This window comes from Narcine bancroftii, chromosome 3, assembly GCF_036971445.1.
Source record: "Narcine bancroftii isolate sNarBan1 chromosome 3, sNarBan1.hap1, whole genome shotgun sequence".
Lineage (NCBI taxonomy): Eukaryota > Metazoa > Chordata > Chondrichthyes > Torpediniformes > Narcinidae > Narcine > Narcine bancroftii.
In genome coordinates this window covers 221138770-221160502 of record NC_091471.1, presented here as the reverse complement: position 1 = coordinate 221160502, position 21733 = coordinate 221138770, and the positions used below count along the sequence as shown (strand labels likewise).

At 39.1% G+C, this 21733-nt stretch overlaps 1 protein-coding gene across 8 annotated transcripts in view; it reads left to right on the top strand.

Annotated features, from left to right (window-relative positions):
• Positions 1-21733, top strand: part of trim2a (tripartite motif containing 2a) — a 239418-nt gene that overhangs the window by 170893 nt on the left and 46792 nt on the right. For all 8 annotated transcript variants that reach the window (XM_069926689.1, XM_069926688.1, XM_069926687.1 and 5 more), the window contains one exon: positions 5702-5869. In XM_069926689.1, the coding sequence (XP_069782790.1) occupies positions 5702-5869 (168 nt within the window). The remainder of the gene's footprint in view (positions 1-5701; positions 5870-21733) is intronic.

Genomic DNA, 21733 nt, shown 5'->3' with positions numbered 1-21733 from the left:
CAGTAGCAGTTGCTTTAGACGCAGAGAAGGCCTTTGACAGAGTAGAATGGAATTATTTATTCAAAGTATTGCAAAAATTCAGTTTACCAGAGAAGTATATTAATTGGATTAAAGCATTATATAAGGGGCCATTGGCGAAAGTGATATATATAAATGGATATATATCAAAGCAATTTAACTTAAGCAGATCGACAAGGCAGGGATGCCCACTATCACCCTTATTGTTCGCGTTAGCAGAATTGATAAGAACAGAAAATAAAATAAAAGGGATAAAAATAAAAGACAAGGAATATAAAATCAGTTTATTTGCAGATGATGTTATAGTATACTTAACAACCAGAATTGTCAATAAAAGAATTACATAAGAAATTGAAGGAATATGGAGAAGTGTCGGGTTACAAGATTAACGCGAATAAAAGTGAAGCAATGCCAATGAATTATGCGGATTTCTCAAAATTTAAGAAGGAATCACCATTCAGATGGCAAATGCAAGCAATAAGATACCTAGGTTATACAAATAAATAAAAACCTCGGCCATCTATATAAACTCAATTATTATCCACTAATGAAAAAATTACAGGACGATTTAGAGCATTGGAAAGATTTACCACTAACACTATTAGGAAGGATAAACTGTATTAAAATGAACATTTTCCCAAGGATACAATACCTATTTCAGGCATTGCCAGTACACTTGACAGAGAAATTCTTCAAGGAGTTAAAAGAAAATAATAAGGAAATTTTTATGGAAAGGGGGGAAACCGAGGATAGCACTAGATAAATTAACAGAATGGTATAAACAAGGAGGCTCACAACTGCCAAACTTTAAAAATTATTATAGAGCCGCACAATTAAGATACTTATCAGATTTTTATCAAACAAGGGAAAAGCCAGATTGGACTAGATTAGAACTAGATAAAATAGGGGAGAAGATACCTAAACATATATAAATTGGATGAAATATTGGTACAACGAAGGAGTTCTCCAGTATTACATCATCTGCTCAATATTTGGAAGAAGATTCATGTAGAAAGGAATAAAACAAATTACCAATTACCAAAACTATTACTGACGCAAAATCAGTTAATCCCTTTTACAATAGATAACCTTCCCTTTAGAGAATGGGAGAAAAAAGGGATCAAAAGAATAGAAAATTGTTTTTCAGGAAATAAATTACTATCCTTTGAACAAATGAAGAATAAATATAATATAACTCAAGATACAGTGTTGGCATACTACCAACTGAAATCCTACTTGAAGGACAAATTGGGAAGCAGTCTGAGGTTACCAGAGGGAAGTAATTTTGAATATGTGATTACAGATACAATGATAATCAAAAAAATTATAACAAATATGTATATTAAACTGCAAGAAAAGGAGAATGAGGAAACAAATGGTAAAACTAAACAAAAATGGGAACAAGATTTAAACATAAAGATAAAGAAGGAAACATGGGAGAAGTTATGCTCTGGAACTATGAGAAATACAATAAACACGAGGTTACGTATGATATAATATAACTGGATACACAGGCTATACATTACACCTCAAAAGTAAATAAATGGAACCCAACAGTATCTGACAGATGTTTTCGTTGTAAAAAAGAAATGGGAACAACAATTCATGCAATCTGGACATGTGAGAAAGTGGAAAAATTTTGGGAAGATCTAAACCAGATATTAAATAAAATTACAGAAAACAATATACCAAAAAACCCAAAGATCTTCCTCCTAAGTAACATAAAAAACAAAGAATTTGGACTTGATTTGGATGGTGCACAAAAAAGATTTATTATGATAGCTCTAGCCATAGCAAAAAAAAGGTATTATGTCAACCTGGAAATTAGAAGATAATTTGAGAATACAACAATGGTATATAGAAATGATTAAATGTATTCCATTAGAAAAAATAACATATAATTTAAGAAATAATATTGAAATATTTGAACAAATATGGGAGCCATACATGAAACACAATAGAGAAGACCTACCGGGGACATCTACCACCTAAAATAACGAAAGGAGAAGGAAATGAAAAGAATTGACTCAGTGGAATTTCTTGTTTATTTTTATTGAATGACAACGTTGTTTGACTGGTTTAATGTATCTTAGATTCTGTACTTTAAATTAATGGGGGAGGGGGAGGGGGGAGAAAATATTTGAAAAGGAAAATGTATGTATCTTGGTCAATGTGGTTTATGGTGTGAAAAATAAAAAATTAAAAAAAAGAACACGAACATGTGACAATTTTGATTCCAAGCACACCCTGATACATCTGTACCATACCAGAAGTCCCTGTTGTCAAGAAATTTGCACATTGCTACCTGTGGCATCCATTTCACTTTGGGTCCCCAGATGAACTGGAAGATAGTTTGGGTTATTGGCAGAGTGGAGGAGTGAGAGATAGCCAACACCTATACCAAGTACAGGATAGTCAAGAGCACCTTGCACTTAATGACCACAGGTTTTGTGGAATCTTGCCAATCTGATCCAGCCAATTCCTTTGGCAACCTCACCCTCCTCTGAACCAGATCCCTAGCACTGTCAGGCCATCAGACTTTCTGGTGAAGGGAATGACAGACCAGCTGGGCCACATATTGAGAGCATAGTCTCAATCTTGCAGTTTTTTTCTGGATTCCTCATGTCAACTCAATCTAGTCAAAGATGATGATCAATCTTCAGATTGACCATGTGCCTGAGCAGAAGATGGTGACCTCATCGAAGTACATGGCTTTGACCTGAGTGCCCCCACTGCCAGTTAGCATTATTATCCTTCCACAAAGATTCAGCAAATGTTTATATACAGCAGACAAAGAAGATAAGAGAGAGAGAGAGCAGCCCTGACCCCAGGCCTGATGCTGAAGCTATCTGTTTCCCACCCATTGACTTGAACTGAACTTTGGACGTCTGTGGAGAGCAGTTGCCTCCAATTTCTCATCCTTCTTCAAAGCCTATTTTGAATAGAGCGTCCATCATGTATTTGTGCAATATACTGTTGTAAGCCTTCTTATTTGAGCTGACCCAAGCTGGTATCCTCCTGTCTACCTTGCACATAGGTAGTGGTACCCTTGAGCAGCTCCAGAATTTTATGCTTAGTAAAGCACAGGTTTGCTCTGGATGGATCATGCATCCAAGAGCAGACTTGACCCTGTTGGCAATGGTCTAGGTCAAGATTTTGTAATCCACATTCATTAATGAGATGTTTCTCCAATTTCTGATGTTCTTCCTTCAACCTGGTTTGTTTGTAGATGAGGGTAATAATTTCCTTTTAAACATGGAAATCTACAACACAGTACAGGCCCTTCAACACCCAGTGTTGTACCAACCAAATAATCTAGTCTAATAACTGCATCAAATTTCCCTATTGCACAACCTTCTATTTTTAACAGTTCTACGTACCTATCTTGTCATCTCTTAAAAGATCTTATTGTATCTGGCCACCTGTCTCTGTGTGGAAAAGGATACCTCAGACCCCTCTAACCCCTCCCCCTCTCCCGCCCCTTGTATTTAATCCTAAGGATTTTAAAAGTGTACCCCATTGTGTTGGCCATTTACAGCCCTGGGAAAAAGCCTCTGGCCATCCACACAATCAATGCCCCATCATCTTGTAAACCTCCATCAGGTCTCCTCTCATCCTCTGTAGCTCCAAAGAAAAAAGACCAAAATCACTCAGCCTATCTTCAAGGCATGCTCTTTACCCCAGGCAGCATCCTTGTAAATCTCCTCTGCACCCTCTGCATTCACATCCTTCCTGTAGTGAGGTGACCAGAAATGAACACAATATACCAACTGGGGTTTAACTTGCCTCTTGTATAGTTGGAACATTACCTCACAGCTCTTGAACTCATTCCCATGGTTAATGAAGGCCAAGTCACCATACACTTTCTTAGCAACACTATCAACCTGTGAACTTTGAATGTCCTCTGATCTCTTTTTCCACGCTGCTCAGAGACCTCTTGTTAACATAATATTCTGCCTTCAAATTTCATCTACTGCACATGGTTCCACTATCATTCCTGAGTGGTCCTATCCTCACACGACTCATCCTCTTGTTCTTCACATACAGGTACTCCCTGACATATGTCCATGTTCTTTTCTGGATGATCGGTCATATCTCTGAATGGACATATGTTAGAATTGTGTACTGATCTTGTTAGTCGGCATCCCACGGTCCATAGGCTGGGCGCGTCCATCTTGGTTCCTTGGCGAATGTGCGAGTCTTCGGTAGATGCATGCGTGGTGGGTTTGCGTATTGGAGTTCAGTTGGCACATGCATGAGACTTAAGCATCTTGACAATATTGAATTCACGCCCGTAACTCTTGCACATGCGCCAACTGAACTCCAATATGTGAACTGCGCATGGCCAACACAACTCCAATGTGTGAACCGACTGCGGATGCCCTAACCAAACTCCAATATGTGAACCCACTGCACATGGGCCAACTGAAGACTTGCACGTGCACACAGGAATCAAGATGGCCGCGCCCAGCTTACGGAACCTGGGACATTGATCATCAAGGTAAGTAAGCACATTTTGGCTCTTATGTGTCCTGTATCCCTGTTATAGTTTTTCAAAAACCACATAAGTGCTTAAATTTTATATTTTTTCTTATATTATCTTAAAACATTCAGATGTACGTGTGGATGGATATCAGCTGGAGAGAACCTGTATTCATAAATCACAAGGAATTTCTTGTGGATTCTGAGAGTTTGCTGGCCTGAAGTTTAGTATTGAACACACCTGTCAGATCCAGTGCCATTCAGGTCCACAGAACTGAGTATAATTCAGCTTATGGGAATTTTATTCAAGTCTAAGAAGCAGATGGAGCCCATTGGCTCTGTAGTGGCTGGTTTAGGCTCTTCAGGTTGCTGACACTGCCCTCGCTTTCCCCTTCACCCCACCTGACCAAAGTTCTTCACCCTCCCCGAAGTGCCAATCCCCTCCTGGTCCCTGTCTCACACCTTCCATCCTTGTATTAGCTTTTTATTCTATTAATTTATTGATAACACTGTAGAAGCTGATTCTGCCCAATGAACTCCGTGTCACCCAACCAACCCTATATGTTTTGGAGGGTGGGAGGAAGCCAGAGCACCTGGAAAAAACATACACAGATCACGGGGAGAACGTGCAAACAACAGAGACAGCGCTGAATTCAAACCCGGTTCACTTGTACTGTAATAGGGTTGCGCTAACTGCTGCACTAACTGTGTGGCCCTTCAGCAGCTCACCTGTCGAATCAAGTAGCCATGAAAATAGATGGTGTGGCAGTTTCAGGCCCATAAATCTAGAAAGGAAGAATTTCAATAGATAGGCAAATGGCACTAGTCCAGAATGTCAACTTGGTCAGCATGAACAAATTGGATGAAGGGCCTGTTCAGTGCTGTATGGCTCTATGAGGGTTTCAGCTTAAATGCTGACAGTTTCATTTGCCCTCTGCTGACACTGCTCAACCTACTGAGTTCCTCCAGCAGATTGCTTTTTGTTCTTTTGGTTCCTATTAGATTGGCAAGTAAACAATTGAACAGTTAATTATTAATATGCTACATTAAATAGGTTCACCTTCTGTACGGGCGGAGCCCATCATTTTGTAATTTTCACACAACCTGATTTCATTCTGTTTTATAAGTAAATCAGAAACAAAATGTTCCTTTGTGTTTGGATATAAAAACTTAAGCAACATGTAGTAATGATTTATTCCAGATTTTCTCAAACGATGGACAATTTAAAAACCGGTTTGGTGTTCGTGGACGATCTCCTGGTCAGCTGCAACGTCCAACAGGTGTAGCTGTACACCCAAGTGGTGATATTATTATTGCTGATTACGATAACAAGTGGGTGAGCATTTTTTCATCAGATGGAAAATTTAAGGTGAGTGTGAGTATTTGTGGTAAACCCTTTATTTTAAAGTTTATATGTAAGTTGAATAAACTATTTGAAAAGTCTGTTCAAATTGATCTGAAATCTGTTGCATTGTGGTGTTTTACCTGTTGTTCCCATTAAAGGCCATGTTTAGCCATTAAAATAGTTGCAAGTCCCAGATTACATGTTTAGACAAGACAGTTCATGGCTTATGGATGGATTTCAAAGGTCTATTAGTTGGGCAGTGCTTTGCTGGGATTCCAGTGTTGAAATAGAGAAATGGCCATCAGATTCTCTGCTCGATCAGACTTAGTGGATGAATTGAGACCCATTTCAATTCAAATGATCATTTAGAGAAAAGATCCATGAGGCAAAGTTATTTCATAAAATTCACTGTTTTGTTATTTAAAATGTTAATTGTTTAAAATGTACTTCAACTATAATGATCATTAGAAATCTTTATATGCATCTGGCGGAGCTCCATCCACAAGTTTGCTGGTTGAGATGTAAACCATGCTGCTTGGAACTGAGGCATCCAAGAGAGGCCCTCTGCATGCAGTCCACTGAGTGTGGATGTACCTGTACCATGAATGCTGATTCCAGGCAGCTGGCTTAGCTCAGCTATATCTGGCTCAAAAATGCCATTAAATAGTGTTACGTAATTTATTATATACTTTTGACAGACGAAGAGTAAGAAAATAAATTAACAGTGTAGTTGAAGTTGCAGATTAGCATGTTTTAATTAACTAAAGTATGTTCCAGGAACCTTTTAATATGTTTGGATGCATTTTAATAAATATTTTGACTTGTTCAGTAATTTATGCTAAATGAAATATAGTAAAACTCCTATTATCCAGAATTAATGCAACCGGCTACCTCAAGCAACTGGAAAAAAGTTGTTGAAATTAGTTTGAAATTGGCACGCCTCACTGTTAAGTTCGCCAAATGAAGCCACACACAATCTCAAGCAACCAGAAAATTCACTTGTCTGGCATCTACCAATCTCCATAGGTGCTGGATACCAGGTGTTTTATTGTCTTGTAGTGAAAAACAAAAGCTGCAGAAGCTGGAAGCTTGAGAATTGCTGGAGTAACTCAGCAGATCAGACATCATCTATGGGTAGAACATTTTGGGTCTGAATCCTTTATCAAGATAAGGATAAAGGATTTGTAATATAGAATACATGAATTGATATTGTCGTGACTGGATGTTGGATTCAAATATTTGGTTCCACTTAAAAAAGAATAAAATTGAATTTTAAATGTGGATTACAGTGCACCGATGTTAAATAAGAAAGACTTCTCAAATGGATTTTGTTGATTTTTTTATTAGAGTTTAAAATCTACTTGAGGGGAGTTATCAGTTATGGAAATTGAAAAAGGTCAGCTTTTACCTGGTTCTTTTGGAGAGCGGCTGTTAGGGAAGGCTGCAAGATGAAACTGGTAGCAAGGTCTGCAAAAGGAAAATTGCTTGAGTGATTGCATTAAAAGGCTAGCTTGAAAGAATGTTAGATTGAAAAGTGAGTTTAGCTTGTTCATCTGGTATGTGTACCTTCCATAATGTAGGGGATAATCTGATGTTATATTTCACCCAAAGAATGCTCATTAATCTGCATTAGTAGAGAATAATCCAGTTTGCAAATTTAGATTTTGTGAGTCTTGTGAATGATCAACAGCTGTCATCTTTGCACAGGGATTCCTGGAATGCTTTAACAGAACCATACAACAGTACAGCACAGAAACGGGGCCTTCAGCCCATGTAGTCTGTGCCAAATTATTATTCTGCCTAATGGTATTGAACTGCACCCAGACCATAGCCCTCCATACTCCTCCCATCCATACCAATCCAATTTTTCTTAAATGCCTGAATCAAGCCCGCATTCATCACCTCGGCTGACAACTCATTCTATGCTTTTACTACTTTATGTATGAATAAAATTCTCCCTAATATATCCTGTTGACATATCGCCTTTCACCCTTACCCCATGTCCTCTTGTTCTTGTCTCACTTTGTAAAGATGTAAATGCTGATGTATTATCTATTTCAGGAATGGGCTGATCTCCAGCCCATCACTGAAATAGATAAGAGGATGGGTTTTGCATTCAACCCAAAAAAATAATATTCTTCTTTCAACCTACATCACAACATTCCCCTCCACTACACTTAAATTGCCAGCACATAGAAGATTATGATAGATGGGAATAGTATAAATCAATAAGAGATACAGGAGTATCAGAGCCAGCACCGCAAGTTGAGGGACAGCTTCTTCCCATGGGCAATAAGAAGGCTGAACCACCAAAGAAAATGCTCACACTGAGCATCTGAGACTCTCATTTGTACAAAACCATATCTATTTATTTATTTGTATTGATAAAATACTTGTCCTGCATATGTATTGTTTTCAGTATGTATGTTATGTCTGGTTGTGTGTCTGCATGTTTTGCACCGAGAATGCAGTTTCATCCGGTTGTACTTGCACAATCTGTTGTCAATAAACCTGACTAAATAATATCAGAGTAAATGCAAGCTAAATTTCTATCAATACCCCTCATTATTTATATAGCCATATCAAATGTCCCTTCATTTTTCTACTCCCCAGGGAATAAAGTCCTTGCCTGCTTATCCTTTCCCTGTATCTCAGTTCCTTAAGTCCTCGAAACATCCTTGTAAATCTCTCTGCACTCTTCAGGATCAGAATTTGTCATGAACGACTCATATAATTCGGTGTTTTGTGGCAGCGTCATAGTGCAAACATACCTATTATAACCATCTGATGACATTAATATATAAAAAATAAAATAGTAATAATAATGGAGCATGAAAAGTGAGGCCATGTCTTTGGTTCATTGATTATTCAGGAATCTGATGGCAGCGGGGAAGAAGCTGTCCTTGTGCCATTGAGTGTTCATCTTTAGGCTCCTGTACTTTTTCCCCGATGGTAGCAGGGTAGAGGGCATGGTCTGGGTGGTGGGGGTCTTTGAAGATAGAGACTGCATTTTTAAGACACTGCCTCATGTAGATATCCTTGATGGAGTGAAGTCTGTTGCCTGTGATATCGCAGGCCTAGTTAACAACCGTCTGGAGTTTATTCTTGTCCTAAGAGTTGGGGCCTCCATACCAGGCAGTGATGCAACCAGCCAGAATGCTCTCCAAGACACACCAGAAGTTTACAAGAGTCTTCAGTGACACACCGAACTGCCTCAGACATCTCACAAAGTCTAGCTGCTGGTGAACCTTCTTTGTGATTGTATCAATGTGGAGGCTCCAGGACAGATCCTCAGAGATGTTGACACCGCACAGGAATTTGAAGTTCTCGACCCTCTCTACTACTGAGCCCTCAATGGTGACTTGGTTGTGTTCCCCTGACTTCCTCCTGAGGTCCACAATCATCTCCTTGCTTTTGCTGACATTGAGCGCAAGGTTGTTGTCATTCTACCATTCAATGAACTGATCTATCTCCTTCCTGTACGTTTCCTCATTGATGTTTGTGATTCTGCCGACAACTGTGGTGTCATCGGCAAACTTGTTGATGGAATTGGATGGCCATGTAGTTATGGGTTTATAATGAGTAGAGCAGTGGGCTAAACATGCATCTTTGGGGTGTACCAATGAGGTGGAGACGTTGTTTCCAATGTACTGACTGGTTTTCCAATGAGAAAGTCAAGGATCCAGTTGCAGAATGGGCTACAGAGGCCTAGAGTTTGTAGCTTCTTGACCAAGACTGAGGGTTTAATGGAATAGAAGGGCCTGCTGTAGTCTATGAAGAGCAGCTATATGTATGAATTGCTGTTTTCAAGGTGATCCAGAGCTGAGTGGAGAGCCAGTGATAATTGCATCTGCTGTGGAGTGATTGTGACAATAGGCGAATTGCAGTGGGTCCAGATCTTTACTTAAGTATGTGTTAATTCTGTCCATGACCATCCTCTCGAATAATTTAATCACAGTAGAAGTTAGTGCTACTGGGCGGTAGTCATTGAAGCAGCCCACGCTAATCTTCTTGGGTACTGGGATAATTAATGCCCTTTTGAAGCAGGTGGGAACTTCTGATTGCCACAATGAGAGGTTGAAAATGTCCATGAACACTCTGACTAGTTGGTTGGCTCAGATTTTCATTACCTTGCCAGGTACGCCATCAAACCTTGCAAAGGTTTACCCTCTTGAATGATGTTCTGACGTCACCCTCAGGAACAGATACTACAGGGTCCTTAGCCTTTACAGGGATTCTAGTCGACATTGTTTGGTTCTTCTCAAAGCGGGCATAGGTGTTCAGTTCATTGGTTAATGAAACATCACAGCCATCTATAGTGCTGGCACTCACTTTGTAGGTTTAATGGCCTGGTCTCCCTGCCATAGCTGGCATGTCTGTCTCTAGTTTCCTCTGGAATTGCCACTTTGCTTTGGAAATGCCCTTTAGCAGGTGGTACTAGAATTTCTTGTAAAACGCCCTTGTACTCTCCTTCAGCAGGTTGTGAAATTCTCTGATTCGTCCAGGGCTTCTGGTTGGGGAACACACGGTATTTGCACGTGGGCACACACTCATCCACACAGGTCTTGATGAAGTCAGTGACACCTGTTACATATTCATTCATCTATGGTTGAGTTCTTGTATTTGAGTTTATGAGTTCCAGTCCACCGATTCAAAGCAGTCCTGCAGATGCTTCTCTGCCTCCCACGATCATGCCTTCTCTGTCTTCACCACTGTGCTCTTCAGTCTCTGCTTGTACGCTGGGAGTAGAAGTACAGCCAGGTGATTAGACTTGCCAAAGTGCAGTCGTGGTATGGCTTGGTATGCGTTCTTCAAGGTGGTGTAGCATGGTCGAGTATATTAGTTCTCCTGGCTTCACATGTGATGTGTTGGTGGTAGTTTGTCAGAGACTTCTTCAGGTTGGCCTGATTGAAGTCTCCCAAAATGATCGGGAAGGCATCAGGATGTGCTGTTCCATGGCTGTTAATCACCGTGCTCTGTTCCTACAGTGCCAGCCTGACGTTAGCCTAGGGCAGAATGTACACTGTGACCAGGATGATGGTAAACTCCCTTGGCAGGTAGAAAGGGTGAAAATTGATTGCCAGATGTTCCAGGTTGGGGGAGCAGGACTGGGACATGAATGTCACATATGTGCACCACGATGAATTGATGATGAGACAAACACCACCTTCCTGGTTTTTCCAGACACCAGTGTTCAGTCAGCGCGATGGAGGGTCTATCTATCTTATTGATACCTTTCCTGCAGTTAGGTGACCAAAACTGCACACAATGCTCAAACTTTTGCCTCACTAGTGCCTTGTACAACTTTACCATAACATTCCAACTCCTATACTCAATAATTTAAGAAGACCAATGTGACAAAAGAAAACTATTTACGACCCTATCTTCCTGTGATGCCATTTTCATGGAATTGTAAATCTATATTCCCAGATTTTATGGCATTTTTATCATTTTACTGTTTATTGTGAGTGTACTACCTTGTTTATTCCTCTCAAAGTGCTACTCCTCACACTTGTCTCCATTACATTCCATCTGCCATTTTGCAGCCCAAATTTCCAACTGGTCTAGATCCTGGTGCAAGCTTTAAAAGCCTCCCTCGCTGTTCACTACCCCACCTATCTTTGTCATCTGCAAATTTTAACCCTTGCACTGGCATTTAATGTCCCAGAAGACTAGAGAGTAACTAATGTTGTACCTTATTCAAGAGGAATAGGGAAAATCCAGGAAAAGTTAATTGGTATTGGATCCTCAGTGGAAGGGAACTATTGGAGAGAATATTTAGCAATAGGATTAACACTTTGAAAGTTGCAGTCAGATTATGGACAGTATTCAATGCCACATGTTTCCTTCAACACTTTGACATCTGTGTTGCCACTTTCAGGGAACAATATACAGTAAAAGCCCTGGTATCATCCAGTACCAGTGGGGATTAGTAGATGCCAGTTGCTTGAGGCAAACTAACAATGCCTAACTAATACGCCTACATTGAGGATAAACAGTTGAAAAGAGAAAAGACAAAAAATACTATACTGTACTTACACTGAACAAACTTCACTTGCATAAATATGTAAACCTTAAACCATTTTACTTTATTTTCATTCACATTCTTATTGAACAATTTTTTTTCGTCTGTATTCACGAGGGAAAGGGACATTGGGCTATATGAGATAAGTGAGGCAAATGACTTAGTTATGGAGAGAATAAGGATTAGTAAAGTGAGGGTTTTGGAGCTTCTAGGGTCAATAAAGGTGGATAAGTCTTATGGTCCTGAAGGGATTTTTCCCAGGACGTTAAGGGAGGTCAGGGAGCAATAGCGGGGGCACTGACAGTGATTTTTCAAAGATCACTAGAGGGGGGTGTGGTGCCGTGGGATTGGAGGGTTGCAAATGCAGTTCCGTTATTTAAAAAAGGCAGAAGGTGTAGGCCAAGTAATTATCGGCCAGTGGGTTTTACTTCGGTGGTGGGGAAAGTTATAGAGGGTATTCTTTGAGATAGTATGTATGCATATCTGGATAGGCAGGGATTGGTTAGGGGCACCCAGCATTTGTAAAGCCATGTTTGATGAACCTTGTTGAGTTTTTTGAGGAGGTTACAAAAAATGTGGATGAAGGTAGGGCAGTTGATGTGATCTATGGCTGGAAGATAGACAGCAGAGAGTCATGGTGGACAACTGTCTGTCAGGTTGGAAGCCTATGACAAGCGGGGTGCCTAAGGGATCGGTGCTGGATCCCTTGCTGTTTATCATTTATATTAATGATTTGGAGGCAGGTGTAGTTAACTGGGTAAGCAAATATGTAGTTAATATGAAAATAGGGGTAGTGGTGGATAGTGAGGAAGGTTTTCTTAGATTACAGAAGGATTTGGTTTGTTTGGAAGAGTGGGCTGAAAGATAGCAGATGGAATTCAATGTAGACAAGTGTGAGGTATGCAGTTAAGTGGAAGGCATTGAGGTACACAAAGGAACAGAGGGATCTGGGGTTATGGTACATTGTAGGTGGATTCCTATTTAGACAGGGTGGTTAAGAAGACATAGAGTATGCTGGCCTGAATAAATCATAGTATAGAGCAGTGGTTCCCAACCTTTTTTATGCCCCGCATCCCTAAAAAAAATTTAATATGCTCTTGCACCCCTTAAAGTAATAATTTATTTAAGAATAAAGGTGAAGATGACCAAGACAAATTTGTATAATCAATTTTTAATAATATATAAACAAAAATTAAACATATGGAAAAGAAAACATATTTCAACAAATTAAAAGTTGCATAAACCCTACAAAAAAATTAAATTTTCATCCATGCATGAAATTTCTTTAAAAAAAATTAAAGAACTAATGTTTAAATGTTCATAAGTCAATTTAAATTTAATGACTCTTTTGTTCCTGTTTATTGCTTGAGTTTTTCAAAACGTGGCACTTTGTTGCTAATAAGAATCTGCCTGTGCACCCAAGCGATTTCTAGATTTTGTCTTGATTGACAAAAGGGCACTAAATCCAGACTCACATAAGTAGGTCGTCGCGAATGGGATGAGCACAGTTAGTGCTTTTCCACAAAGTCTTGGAAACATGTCCATTGCCAAACACCAATATTGTTCCAAAGTTTTGTTTTCAAACTGCATTTCAAGAATACGATTTGTGCACAATTCAATAAGATCTTCCTTCAGCTCTTGATCATCCGACATATTATCCAAATTGAAGGAGCATGGATTTATAAAAAAAACTGAAATGTTATAAACTGAAATTTATAAAAGGATGGATCCCGAAGGTGTAGGGGGCAACGGACCTACAAGAAGAAATAGAAATAGAAGGGGCACACAGAGCACTAAAACCAAAGCCGCAACCACACCAAAAGCCAAGATCCATCTTAATAAAACTTCTAAGATATACAAGAGAGAACATACTGGAGCGGGCAAGGAATAAAGTTAGAATAAAGCAGCCGTTGGAATATAAGGGATAAAAAATGATTTTCTACCTGGACATAAGTTTTTAAATTTTAAAGAAGAGGAAGGAATTTAATACAGTGAAAACTATTTTATGGAAGAAAGGCTTTAACTTTGTTTTGTGACACCCAGCAGTACTTAAAATATTTATCCCTGGGGAATAGAATAGACTGTTCTCGGATCCAAAGGGAGCCCAGATATTCGCAAAATGTTTGCAGGATAGGAGATGAGATGAGGAGGAGTAACAAGAAAGAAGACTGACAAGAAAATGTATAAAAATACATAATATAAAAGAGAGAAAATATATATACAGAGGTTAAAAGTTGAAAATGAGAAGGGAAAGGAAGGAAAGAAGGGAAAAAAAAGAGCTTTGTTATATGTACAGAAAATGAATAGTGTTTCTCTGGGGGAGCTGGGGTGGAGGGGAAATCGGTTGACGCCTGCGAGTATTATCACAAACTAAATGGAAAGGAGAGTTGTTGCCTGGCAAGGGACTAGGGGCAACCCAAAGAGAGGGGGTTTAATGTCATTTGGGGTAAAAGTGTTATTGATTGTGGGGATTATTGGGGTATTTGATTTTTAAGTGAGTTGTCTTATGTTGAGATAAATAAGGAAAACTTAAAAAAACAATAATGGAATAAAGGGGATGGGGTGCTGAGGAGGCGAAAAAGAAGTGAAAACAAAGATATAAGATGGCTACGTTGAATTATATGACCATAAACATTAATGGAATACACAACTAAATTACAAAGAAGAGGCTACTAACATTACTTAAAATGGAAAAAATAGATATAGCATTTGTACAGGAAATGCATCTAACCAAAGTGGAACATAACAAATTGAGGAGAGACTGGGTAGGACACGTAGCGGCAGCATCATATAATTCAAAAGCTAGGGGTGTAGCCATACTAGTTAACAAAAATGTACCAATCAAGATGAAGGAGAAATAGCAGACCCAACGGGAAGGTATGTAATGATAAACTGTCAGATATACTCATAATTTTTGAATTTGCTCAATATATATGCGCCTAATGAAGAAGATCAAGAGTTTATGCAAGATATTTTTTTTTAAGATAGCAGATACACAGGGCAACATTTTGATAGGGTGGGGGGGTGGGGGGAGGATTTTAAACTTTATTTGGATCCAGTGCTGGATAAAACTGGAAAGATAACAAACAAAAAGTATAAAGTAGCCAAATTTATGGTTAAATCGATGCAAGAAGCGAAACTAATGGATATATGGAGAAGGCAACATCCAAAAGAGAAGGAATATTCATACTACTCGAGTAGGCACAGGACATACTCAAGGATTGATATGTTTTTGTTGTTGGCCCAAATTCAAGGGAGAGTCAGGAAAACTGAGTATAAAGCTAGACTACTTTCTGATCATTCACCCCTGCTATTAGCAATAGAACTGGAGGACATCCCACCAAGAACATATAGATGGAGGTTAAACCCCATGCTACTTAAAAGACAGGAATTTAGGGAGTTTATTGAACACCAAATTAAAACATACTTTGAGATAAACACAGAGTCTGTAAAAGATAAGTTTATACTATGGGATGCAATGAAAGCCTTCATTAGAGGACAGACAATAAGCTATGTAAACAAAATGAAAAAGGAATACAACTGGGAAGAAGAGCAGTTGGAAAGTGAGATAGCAATGACAGAAAAGGAATTAGTGAAAAGGGAGGATATAAAGAAAAAGAGAAAGTTGGTAGACAAAAAAAAATACGAAATATTACAAACATACAAGGTGGAGAAGAACATAATGAAAACAAAACAAGGGTATTACAAATTGGGAGAAAAAACACATAAAATTTTGGCCTGGCAACTTAAAACCAAGCAAGCTAAAAGAACCGTATTGGCAGCAAGGAAAAAGGATAAACAAATCACATACATCCCAATAGAGATCAATGAAAACATTAAAGAATTTTATAAGCAACTATACCAAACTAAGAACGAAGGAAAAAATGATAAAATAGATGAGTTTTTAGCCAAAATTGAATTGCCACACTGCAAGTAGAGGATCAAAGTAAACTGATAAAACCGTTTGAAATAGAGGAAGTATAGGACATATTAAGAAAGCTACCAATCAATAAAACTCCAGGGGAGGATGGATTTTCAATAGAATTTTGTAAAACATTTAGAGTTATTAATCCCACCCCTCCTGGAAGTAATGAATCAGGTGAAAGAAGCACAAAACTTCCCAGAATCATGCAAGACAGCAATAATCACAGTAATACCAAAGACGGGGAAGGACCCATTAATACCAGCATCATACAGACCAATATCCTTACTAAATGCAGATTGATAGCAAATTTATTTGCAAGCAGATTGACTAACAGTGTACCAAAATTAGTAAAACAAGACCAAACTGGATTTGTCAAGAAAAGACGAACAGCAGATAATGTTTGTAAATGTATTAATTTAATTCATCCAGCTTAAGGGATTAAAAGATCAACAGTGACGGTTGCATTAGATGCAGAAAAAACCTTTGACCGGGTAGAGTGGAACTACTTATTTAAAGTGTTACAGAAATTTAATCTTCCGGAAAAATATATTAATTGGATTCTTTGGCTTGGCTTCGCGGACGAAGATTTATGGAGGGGTATGTCCTCATCTGCTGCAAGCTCATTGGTGACTGACAAGTCCGATGCGGGACAGGCAGGCACGGTTGCAGCGGTTGCAAGGGAAAATTGGTTGGTTGGGGTTGGGTGTTGGGTTTTTCCTCCTTTGTCTTTTGTCAGTGAGGTGGGCTCTGCGGTCTTCTTCAAAGGAGGTTGCTGCCCGCCGAACTGTGAGGCGCCAAGATGCACGGTTGGAGGCGATATCAGCCCTTTGGCGGTGGTCAATGTGGCAGGCACCAAGAGATTTCTTTAAGCAGTCCTTGTACCTCTTCTTTGGTGCACCTCTGTCTCGGTGGCCAGTGGAGAGCTCGCCATAGAACACGATCTTGGGAAGGCGATGGTCCTCCATTCTGGAGACGTGACCCACCCAGCGCAGTTGGGTCTTCAGCAGCATGTATTCGATGCTTGCGGACAATAACTTAAACCACTTGTACAAACTAAATTATCAGCTGTTAATAAGGAAAATACAGGAAGACTTGAAAAATTGGAAAGAATTACTGCTAACGTTGATGGAGAGGGTGAATTACATTAAAATGAATGTATTCCCATGGGTACAATACTTATTTCAAATGTTACCAATTCCCTGAACAGAGAAAATCTTTGTAGAACTGAGGAGAATAACAACGAAGTTCTTATGGAAGGGGGAAAAAAATCAAGGGTAGCACTGGACAAATTAACAAAGAGATATAAACAAGGTGGATTGCAGTTACCAAGCTTCAAAAGCTTAATTAAGGTACTTATCAGATTTTTACCAGATGGGAGAAAAAACGGATTGGACTTGGATAGAACTAGATAAAATAGGAGAAAAGGTACAGGAGCATATACTTTATAAATGGGATGAAAAGCTGGTGCAATATAACTCACCCACACTGCATCATTTACTTAAAATATGGAAAAAGATACATGTAGAAAGAAAAAAGATAAATTATCAAATACCAAAAATGCTATTGACGCAAAATCCACTAATCCCTTTTACAATAGACAATTTAGCTTTTAGAGAATGGGAGAGAAAAGGAATCAAGAGAATAAAAAATTGTTTTTTGGGAAATAATTTATCGACATTTGAACAGTTGAAGGACAAATATGGAATAACTCATGGTACAGTGTTTGCAATTGAAGGCTTATTTAAAGGACAAATTGGGAAGCAAATTGAGACTACCAGAAGGAAGCAGCTTTGAATATGTAATTACAGTCACAATGATAATTAAAAGATTTATAACAAATGTGAACATTAAGCTGCAATGCAAGGAAAATGAAGAAATAAGGTACAAACCTAAACAAAGCTGGGAAAAGGATTTAAACATAAAGATAAAAAACAAAACATAGGAAAAGTTATGTTTGGAACTATGAAGAAGACAATAAACACAAGGTTACACATGATACAGTATAATTGGTTACACAGGCTATATATCACCCCTCAGAAATTAAAAGAGTTGGACCCAACAATATCGGATAGATGCTTTCGCTATAAACAAGAAATTGGAACAACAATACATGCAATTTGGGCATGCACAAAAGTGAATAATTTTTGGAAAAAGCTAAATCAGATACTAAAAATCACAAAAAACAACATACCAAAAAATCCAAAAAACTTTCTTTTAAATAATATAAAAGGTAAAGAACTAGGTCTCAAATTGGATAGAACACAAAAAAAGATTCATTATGATAGCCCTAGCAGTAGCAAAAAAATGTATAATGACTAGCCTGAAAATAAAACAATGGTACATGGAAATGAACAAGTGTATTCCATTGGAAAAAATTATGTATAATTTAAAAGACAAATTTACATTGTTTGAACAAATTTGGGAACCATACATGAAATATAACAGAAAATGCCAGCCTAAAGTGATAAGAAGATAAACATGATCAGATTTAATTAAAAGCCTTCTTTTTTGTTTTTCTTTTGTGTGAAGATGTTGTTTTATTATATTTTATGTTTAATATTTATTGGTTTTTGGAGTGGGGTGGGAAGGGGGGGAGAAAAGAGAGAAAATGTCACTGTGCATATTTAATGAGAAACATATGTACATATTTTAGTTAATATGGTTCATAGTGCGATAAATAAAAAGTTACAAAAAAGAACTTGAGAACAAAGGGAGAATCCAGCTGTGAAACAGAGAGGCAGTTGGATCGGAAGAAATGCAGCTGGAGAGCTGTATGAAATGTACATGCCTCATAAGTGAGGATTTGCAAGTTTACTGCAACGCAACATGAGTTATTTCTCTCTTCAATGTTTAATACGATGTCCTTTGTTATCAGTTAAAGAAATAAAGTTGGACATTGAACTTTGGAAAAAAAAACCACAAAAATGAGGTGACCAGAACTGAACACAATACTATTAAGATTGGTCTTACTGGCGATTTGTAGAATTGCAAAGACCTTTCGACTCCTGAACTCAATCCCTCTCTTAATAAAGCCCAACATTCCATCGGCCTTCTTAACGATCTTATCAATCTGCATGATGGCCTTGAGGGATATATGGATTTGGGCCCCAAGGTCCATCTGTTCATCCACACTCCTAAGTAACCGGCCATTAATTAATCTTGTACTCGGCCTTGTGGTTTGTCCTTCCAAAATGCATCACCTCACACTTAATGGATTTAACTCCATCTGCCACTTCTCTGCCCAACTTTGCATCCTGTCTATGCCCTTTGGTAACCTACGACAACCTTCAGCACCATCCATAACTACTGCAACCTTTGTATCATTCTTCTGCTTCTTCATCAATGTCATTTATAAAGAACACAAAGAACAAGGGTCCCAGAACAGATCCTTGTGGAATTCCACTAGACACTGACCTCTTGAGTAATTGTCATGGACTTTCCTTCCACTGGTGCTACTCTGCTTTCTTCATGCCAGCCAATTTTTTTTTATCCACAAAGCCAAGGTTCCATGGATCCCATGACTTTCTGAAGAAGTCTCTCAGGGATACCTTGTAAAATGCCTTACTAAAATACATGTAGACCAGATCTTCTGCCCTACCCTCATCAATTTCCTTTTTTATCTCCTCAAAAATCTCAGTTAGAATTTTGAGGCATGACCTTCCCTTCATAAATCCATGCTGACTATTCTTGAATAGACTGTTCTTCTCCAAATGCTCATAGATCCTATCCTTAAGAATCCTCTCCAAGAGTTGGCACACCACTAACATGAGACTTGCCAGTTCAAATTCACAGTATTCTCCATATTACCTTTTTTAAATGTGGGGACCATTTTTGCCATTCTCTAATCCTCCAGCATATTCCCTGTAATCAAACAGAATTTAAAGATCATAGCTACTACCCCAGCTATCTCTTTCTTCACTTCCCACAGCAACCTCGGGTATATCATGTCCAGCCCCAGGGACTTAATGTTTTTAAGAAAATCCAACACTTTTTCCTTAACCTCAACATCGTCTGTTCTGTTCTGACCTCATCCTGATCCAGATCTTTTTCTCTTGTGAATACTCAAGCAAAGTATTCACTTAGAACTTCCCAACCTCCTCCGCCACCAGATACAGGTTGCTTCCTTTATCCTTTAGCAGCCCTATCTTCATTCTCGTCACCCTTCTGTTGTTCACAAATGCATAAAACACCTTGGGGTTCTCCTTAATCTTGCATGCCAAGGCCTTCTCATGCCCCCTTCTAGCTCTCCTGTCCTTTCTTAAGATCTGGCTAACATGAGCCCTTCCTATATCTAACTTTTGCTTCTTTCATCCTCTTGATTAGCTGCCTCACCTGTTTTGTCAACCACTGTTCCCTTTTCCTACCATCTTTTTCCTGTCCTTGTGAGACCAACCTATCCTGAATCCAGCACAAGAGGGCCATAAACTTTGTCCACATTAGTTCTGTACTTTCACGTTTGACCATCTGTTTCCAATTCACTCTCGCTAGTTCCTTCCTCATCCCTTCATAATTATCCCTTCCCCAATTAAACACTTTCCATTTTGTCTGCTTTTATCCTTATCCATAGCTAAAGCTCAGGGAGTTGTGGTCACTCTCCCCAAAGTGCTCGCCCACTGAGAGGTCCGTGACCTGACCAGGTTCATCGCCCAGAACTAGATCCAGTGTGGCCTCTCCTCTCTTCGCCTGGTCCACGTACTGTGTCAGGAATCCTTCTTGAACACACCTGATAAATTCAGCTCCCATATATCCCTCTTGCAATCAAGAAATGCCAGTCCATATTTGGGAAGTTGAAATCTCCCATAGCAACAACCCTGTATTTCCCACAGCATTCCAAAATCTGCTTGCTTATTTGCTCCTCTGTCTTGAAGGCTACTTGGGGGCTTATAGACTACTCCTAGTGAAGTGAATGTTCCCTTCCTATTTCTAACTTCCACCCACATTGTCTCAGTGGACACTCCCTCAGCAGTGTCCTCCCTTTTTATAGCCATGATACTATCCCTGACCAGTAATGCTACTCTTTTCCCCTCCCCCCACAACTCCCCCACCTCCAATCCTGTACCTGCATCAGCCAATCCTGCCCTTCCTCCAGCCAAGTTTCTGGAAAAGCCACAACATCGTCGTTCCACAAACTGATCCATGCTCTAAGCTCATCCCCTTTATTCTAATACTCCTAGCATTGAAAGAGACGCTCTCTGAGTACTTTTATGTTTTGTTCCCTGCCTGTTCTTCCTCACAAACTCCACCAAATATCATGTTCTTGATCTTCCACCCTATTCTCTGCACTCTCATTCTGGTTCCCAGTTTTGCAAGTAGTTTTGCAAAAGTGCAAAAATCACAAGGTTGTTATCATGGGTGACTTCAACTTCCCTAATGTTGAGTGGCATCATTTTAGTAGAGAAGGGCAAAGAAGGACAGAATTTGGTATGACAAGAAAGATTCCTGCCACAGTATGTGGACAGCCTGATGAGAGGAGTGGGCATACAGAATCTAGTACAAGGCAATGAACCTGGTCAGATGAAAGACCTCTCAGAGGGTGAGAGTTCAGAGATAGTGACCACAACTTCATAGCCATGGATAAGGATTTGGAGCAGATGAAATGGAAAATGGGGAAGAGCTAATTAGAATATTATTAGACAGGAACATGGGAGAGTAAATTAGGAACAGTTGTTCTCTGGGAAATGTACATCAGGAATGTTGGGGATGTTTTTGGACCACTTGAATGGGGTTCTGGATAGTTTCGTCCCACTGACACAAAGAAAAGATGGTGGGGTACAGGAGTGATAGTTGAAAAGAGAGGTGGAACATTTAGTCAAGAGAAAGACTGAAGCATTCTTAAAGTTTAGGAAGCAAAAACCAGGCAGAGTTCTTGAGAAGTGAAAGATAGCCAAGGAGAGGGAGAAGGGGACATGAGGAGCTTTGGCAAAAAGGATTAAGGAAT